The following is a 7,614-nucleotide window of genomic DNA, read 5'->3' as shown; positions in this document are numbered from 1 at the left end:
ACAATAAGGCTTTCAAATAAGTCATGGCTGTAGGGCAGCGAAGCATCGGTGTTGAACACTGATGTCATGCTGTCGATGATGATGATGAATGAAGGAAACTATCGGGAACAACAGTTCATGTGAGCCATCAGTTTGATTTACTTGATAGATCACAGACTAAATCCATCCAGCGAAACACACTCACTTGCGCACCAATTTGGTTTTGACGGGATTTGATTCACATGGAACCCAACCGAATCTCTCGTTTATGATGCTTTTGAGTAGTGTATCACGTACAGTACATACAAACACGTGGTCCATCTGGATGGTAATGCTATTCACAGACACCTCCCAATGGGTCGATTGCCATTGCCCGTGACAATTCCATCTTCGGTAACTGAAAGTAGAGGGAATTTAGACGTCACTAAAGATTTCCCATTTTACGCATGTCATCAGCACCACTCGGATCGTCCGTTGCGTCAAAAAATAATACAATACAGCATAGTACATCAAGTTCTTGTGGAGCATCCGTTAACGACCACAAACGAACTACTCACTGTGCCACCGAGTCCACTTGAACCGTAATTGGATCACAGAATTGACTGGTTTGAAATCCTGCGTCCGGGCAAACGATATTCAAATTATATCCCCACTCTCAGCGAACTAGTCTTTGCTTGTTTGTACCACAATACATTGTGGCGCTCAACTCAGGTTGGAAGTGAAAAGGTACCTATTGTGTCGGTTGGTTGTGTTTTGTCGTTTGGAGTCTTGACTGACCGAACAACCAGAAGGGATCTGGCAACAATTATCCCGTCAGGTGATTAACTGTGGGAATTTGCATCTTCTTGATTGTTCCGTGGGTAATTTAATCCTACTGTACTAGGCCTGAGAATGAACAGCTTGGGGATAGGTCTTTGACAGGAAACGTCATTTTGATTTGTCAATGAACGCGTTATAACCACAATTATTTTTCGAAGCCAGTGAGATGGTGCTTCTAATGAACGCCAAGCAAAGTACAGTTTGCAAGCTGTCGCGACCATACTAGTTTGAGCAGGGACAATGCGAAGGTCATGAGAGGAGTATAACTTCTGCACCAAGGCCAGCTAAAGTCGATGTGATGAGACTACTCCCTTAGAAGACCATTTGTTACAGTCAACTAAGGCTGGGTAAAATAGGACCAGCCACCCCAGGAAGATACAAATAGAAACCACTTATGGCTAGAGGTGTGGACACCCAGACTAACTGAGACCACCACAAAGCGCAACAGAAGTGCAGTCGGCTGAACGAAGTGTCTGGACGATGAGGGTACACAAACGGGTACATTGCGAATGGTGCGAAAACGAAAAATAAGCGATAAATGTTGGGAAAAAGACTGGACAACTGTCCAGGACAAGGAACGGTTGGCGTTGAAACCGTACACATATAAAACGCAAGCTACTGGCAGAAACAGCGCAGTTAGTGTACAAAATGATGTATGAAATTAGAAAACAAAGGAAATAGTACGGATACTTTGAGGTAGAAGCAGAAACCTGTCAGTTTCGACCTATCTGTGAGACGAACGGATGACGCCTTGGAAGTTCTTGTTGTAGTGTGCCGTCCGATAAGACACCGGAGGGGAACAGAGTGGATGCAGTGTCGTTATAGGCGAACGTGTTAGACTGAGTATCGATACTGGAATTAGGTAGGAATGCGGGCTGACCCATTAGTGGATGCAGCGGATACTCGTCCGAACCACCTGCCTCGGCCGTGGGCTTTTGGAAGCGACGCATTTGGTTGATATCTGATGAGAAGTCCAACCTAACCGCAGAGCTGGACAGACAGGCCGTGAAACAATTCTGTGAAGAAAACAGAGAGATTCGAATTGAGCCCAAAAGGAAGATCCGAAACTAGTAACCACAAATGTAAAGAGCAGACGGATTACAGTTCATTGATGGAAACCGACTTCTGAGATAAAAAACTCGTGATACGGGATACTTTCTAACTAAACGGGTACCTGAGCGATCAGATCCACCCTTGAAAAAAAGCAGGGGAACATTGTATAGCTAGTTTCTTTTTAAGAATTACAAGAGATACACGTCTGACGAGGTTGTCTTGTACCACATCCAATAATTCCCACATAATGTGCCCGATTGACTGTCGTCGAGTGGGGCAGATTTGATCCTATTAGATACAGTCCTAACGATGCAGGTTCAAGAGGAGGAGAATGACTGTATAAACCGGAGTTAGGTCAAACTAAAATGGCATGAACACTACCTTCACTAGACGATTGTTGCGAAAGACAAACAATCGAGGAATGTCACTAGTATGGCTAGTTTACATGACTGTTTAACAATGCACATGATAGACATTAGGGCCGTACGTCTCGCGCCTGTGAGACGGAAACCATCAGGAATTTATAATCGAAATATATAGGAGTCGACATTACTAACTATAGTGCGCAGAGTATATCCACGATAACTTTGGTAGAGTTGATCGCTGCGCCATTGAAGCGCTGGTTCCGGAAAATATACTGCAACAGGTTTGTTCGGGCCGCATGTTGAGAGGGAAGGAAGTACTTATGGAGAAGTGGTTTCCATCAGGCTGCCCAAAGGTTTGTTAAGTGGAGTTCAACACCGATACCGCTTTACCGTTCCGAGTTAGATGGCGCATTGGCCAAGAGGCCTAGCCGCATGCGATTGGCCAAAACATCGATCCGCTTGCCGCTTCAGCATCAATCCGAGCTTTGACTAGCTGGACGAAAACAACCAATCGTGATATAGTATCCGCAGATTGCCGGTTGTCAATGGCGCATCCGGAAAGCGCCAGAATTTCCACCACGTCGCCGCAAACGCTTTCATTAAGACGTGCAACAGAGGGCTTTTGTTGTGGGCGGTAATACACATTGTGCACATGTGGTGGTTGTTTTGACGGGAATGATAGCTTGAAAAGTTCCGACCGAGAACTAAGCTGAGAAAATGGCGTTATTATAATTGGCGATGGGGATCGAAAACCATGATGTCCATCAGATTTAATCAGCTCAGTGAATCGCTGCAGCGGCAGCAAATGTAGTTTGAAAAATCACAACTAAAGCTCATTGAACCACTGACTCAGAATGAATGTTCAAACACCAGCAGTCAGCACTACTGACTCTTCTGTTTCTTCAACTGATGCGGCCGCGGTCCGAGGCAAGTTCCTCACATTCGACCCTCTTCTGGGTACACCTTTGACTTCTGGTTCAAGCGGTACGAGGACATGTTCAAAACTAATTATTTTCACGACCGACGACGGATGGGAAGTCAGGTTATGGCTGCAGAAACGCAGAAAATCGGAGCACGAGCGGTACACAAAACTCACCCTCCCTCAGTCGCCCCATGTTCCAAAGAAATCCAAGAGCAAACCCCTCCCCACAAGTTGCGAGTACTGCGGTGAGTGACTTTTCGCTCGTTATTGCCGGTTTAGGCGTCACACATCCCGGGTACAATCGTTAGTTCTGCGAAGATTCATCTACCCCAGATGCTGTAGCCACCATGCAGCTCACAAATCGCGGTCCAACTCGGTGGCGGGAACATTCAAAGTTGATTCTGCCTGCCGAAAAAGGCTTGTGACGGTTCGTATCAACAACATCCCAGGTCGTTTGCAGCTCGATACGGGCTCCGACATCACGCTGCTCAGTGAACAAACGAATCGGTATGCCGCATATGGAACTGACTGAACGCTGCGCCCGCAAGGCTCCCATTGGTAAGGCGAAATCCACTGGCGAGGATGATTACTACATAGGCTTCAATGGCTCGACGGCACAAGCAGCGTGTTACCTGACGTCACTCCCCAAACTTGATCTCATGGGGCTGGGTTGGACCGATAAGCTGAGTCTGCTGGAGAACCTGGGTAAACCTATATTCAACCTCACGCACGCAGCACCCGGATATGCGCTCGAATAAACACGCTTTCGGAAGCGCTCATCTGAGGATATCCTGCAACGCTCTGTATCTGTATTGGCCGACGGGCCAGACTGGGCTTCCGCCCCGATGCCAGGCCAGTTTTCAGACTCACTTTCCAGTAGCGCACGCAGCCTTGCCCATCGTTGACAGGGAACTGGACCAACTACGGAAAGCTGTTGTTCTCTAACCGACTAATTGCTCTGCGAGTGCCGCACTAATCGTATTAGTGCGGAATGCTAACGAGATCACCAAATTCTGTGCAGACTTCTCCACCGGTCTCAGTGCTGCACTGGATATCCATCAGTAGCCTCTGCCTCGTTCAAAGGACTTGTTCGCGAAACTGAATGTGGGTAAATGTTTTGCGAAGATTGACTTGACCAATGCTTATCTCTAGATTGAAGTTGAAGAAGAATCCCGAGGACTTTGGCCCATCAATACTCACTGTCTGTTCCAGTCTACCCGAATGCTATTCGGTTTCAAGACAGTGTCAGCTATTTTTCAACGGATCGTAGGTACGATGCTGAAGGACGTGCCCGTCGTTGTCTCCTATTTGGACGATCTCACCGTCATGGGTTCCAGCCTCGATGAATTGCAACAGCAACTTGATTACGCGCTTGGTCGTACTCAGGAGTATGGCTTCAGACTGTGTCATGAGTATCTTGGGTTCATTATTGACGAACACGGCCGCCGGTCAGACCCGGAGAACGTCGATGCTATAAAACGTATGCCGACACACATGCGTGACATCCCTCAGGTACTTCCTCAGCCTCGTCAATTACTACAGCTCATTTCTGCCTACTGTGCATTGGCTCCAAGGACCGCTAAACCAGCTGCTCACAAAGGAGCACAAGTGGTTATGGTCAGAAGAATGCCAACGAGCCTTTGGCACCGTCACATTCCTACTGAGTTCCGATTTGCATCTCACCCACTACGATCGTCACTGAAAATTGTTGTGGCGTCGGATGCCTCGAACTACGCCAATTTTGCAATGACGGCAACCAGACAGCCGTTGCACATGCAGCCAGGTCACTAACACTAGCCGAGCGCAAAGCTTTGGAGATCGTGTCTGACACCAGAAAGTTCCAAAAAATGCACTACGACCGTCAGTTTACATAACTAACCAACCACAAGCCGCTCATTACTGTGTCGGGTTAGAAGGGGATCCAGGTATATATCACCAACCATATCCAGCGATGAGCGACTTTGTTTCTGGGATACGACTTCAATATCAAGTACCAGTCGACCACTATTCTGGGACAATCCGACGCACTGATTCACTGATTCAAGAAGAATAGAACCAGAGCACATTGTATTCGGAAAATTTACCTTAGGACCGGAGGTAAACCGCGTAGTATCGGAAGCAGTTCGCAGTGTCCCAGTGTCTGCTGACATGGTAAGCCAGGCTATCGACAAAAACCATGTGATGCAGCAGTTCATCAATCAGTGACAGTGTACCTGTTTTCAAGATGAATTAAGACCACAATTCAACCGGCGTGACCCCGACGGATGCCTTTTATTTTTAGGACGTGTTGTCGTTCCACAGGGGTTACAACCAACCGTCCTGAATCAGTTTCATAAGGGCCACTCGGGAACAGACCAGGTGAAGGCCCTTGCTGATTTACGTCTGCTGGCCTCTGATAGACTTACACATAGACATCGGCTATGCACGTCCATTTGGCGGCCAGCACTACTCGGTGGTGATCGACGCTTGCATCAAGTGGCCAGATATTCTTCCAATGAACAGCCGCATAACTGCCACTTCAGCGCTGGAGCTCCTACGACTGGTTAATCGCTTTGGTATGTCAGAGACTATTGTATCCGACAGTGGCAGCCAGTGCACGCCTTCGGCGTTCGCAGAATTTTGTAAATAGAATGGTGTAACTCATGTCCGATCACCGCCTTTTCATGCACATTCAAACGGTCAGACGGAAAGCTTCGCTTGACACCCTGAAGCGTACACTTCGGAAGTTCAGAGATGATGGACGGATGGAAAGGATTTTGCAAAGGTTCTTGCTGACATCTCGAGAGATGGTTAACCCCAAATCGCCTGATGGAGTGTCACCATCTGCTCCGCATGTCCCTATCTGGCCACGGAAAATGCAATTGAATCGCTGCAACAGGAGGATGGAGGACCAATCCAATCGGCATCACGCACGATCGCACGCTCCTTCAGCGAGGGTCAGACGGATGTAGGTTCGCGACTGCAGCGGCAGACACCCAAAGTGGATTCCAGGACACATCGTTCGCCGGCATGGCAAGGTGCTTTACGACATTCAAGTTGGCCCAGCCAGGTGGATCTGGCACATAAACAAAGTCCGGCTAAAAAAAGCACAGATCCTGCTTACAGGATCAAGTGAGTTGTGTCTAGAGATGCTTCTGGACACTGGTGATCACTGCACCATTGCGGAAAACCATGAGCTGCTCCGTCGGAGATTCGAGCCCCAGCACGGATTACGACCGCTGTGCCGGACAGACAGGATTCGCAAGCCAGTGAGATCACCGCAAGTATACACCCCGACTTCGAAACAGCGCCAACAAACTTCAAGAGGGAGGTGTTGGGCGGAATCAGTGGGAATCCCGCTTTACCACTCGCAGTTAGGCGCTACTAGGCCCGAGAAGCCTGTCCCACACAAAACTGGTCAAGAGATCGGGTCGCTTGCCAGTCCAGCATCCAGGCGAGCCCTGGTAGGCTGAAAACCTGGACCAAAGCCGGATCAGAGAGGACTCCATCCACAGAGTTTCACAACGCGTCGGACGTCCGGATACTGCCTCATGTAGTGTTCCAACCCTTTGATTTCCACAGGCTGCCCAATATCTGCGCGTCGTAACAGTATCATAAGAAGAAAGGCTGGCTCAATCGGACAAGGATCTTCGGTCAAAGGTTAGTGCTCATTGCAGATTCATCTGTCGACGTAAAGTTAATTGGAAGCAAACACTTGGAACAAGACTTCTTGAAACAAAAAGAAAAAAATGTCATCGACAATGGTGCAGGAAAACATTCCGAAGCGACGACTAGACTCTTAGCCCATAACAGTGTATGTGGAGGCCCTCGTTAATCAGAGGAACCATTATTCTTCTGAAGCTAAATAAAATCTATGTACCCGCAATATAAATTACCATTGAATGGGTTGGTGAAAACTCACCGCAGGATTCATTTGGGCCTCACATAAGCACTAACTGAATTTCAGAAAAGTATCTAACTCCAAGCAATTTTCGTGCAATATATATATATATATATATATATATATATGGGCGTTCAAAAGCCATTAACCGGGTGCCTCATGCATCCCTGCTGAGGAAACGCAGTTCTGTTAGCATTGCTGGACCCTTACTTCAGTGGTTGCTCTCCTACCTATCTGAAAGTGCACAGATAACACAAATTGGTGACAAACAATCCTCCTCACTATCGACCATCAGTAGAAGCATTCAAAAGAGTATGCTAGGCCTCATCCTATTTTGAGTGTACAGCAAAGACGTCTTCGACGCCATGTATCATGCCAGACCTTCCTTTTTGCGAACGGCATGAAAATTGCTCAGACACCTCCTTCAGTTGCTAAAACACCTGATTTTTGCCATATCCAACATGACTCACTCTCCGACTCGTTGGTTAGGTGCCTGTTGCTCAAGCTTATCTTCTCGCGAGTCCCTATCGCCTCCTGCCACTGCACCGTCTTAGTCGCTACGTTCACAATTAACGGGAAATTTGTCACTTAGTATA

General features: G+C 47.6%; 1 protein-coding gene across 1 annotated transcript in view; it reads right to left on the bottom strand.

Annotated features, from left to right (window-relative positions):
• Nucleotides 1–1,212: 1,212 nt before the first annotated feature.
• Nucleotides 1,213–7,614, bottom strand: part of T265_09288 (hypothetical protein) — a gene marked incomplete at both ends in the record, with an annotated part of 45,838 nt that continues 39,436 nt past the window's right edge. The window contains one exon of the mRNA XM_009175316.1: nucleotides 1,213–1,814. Coding sequence (XP_009173580.1) covers nucleotides 1,512–1,814 — 303 coding nt within the window. The remainder of the gene's footprint in view (nucleotides 1,815–7,614) is intronic.

Source organism: Opisthorchis viverrini (assembly GCF_000715545.1).
Source record: "Opisthorchis viverrini unplaced genomic scaffold opera_v5_267, whole genome shotgun sequence".
NCBI classification, from domain to species: Eukaryota; Metazoa; Platyhelminthes; class Trematoda; order Opisthorchiida; family Opisthorchiidae; genus Opisthorchis; species Opisthorchis viverrini.
Note: the sequence above shows the minus strand (reverse complement) of the source record. Positions and strands in the feature narration are given on the sequence as shown.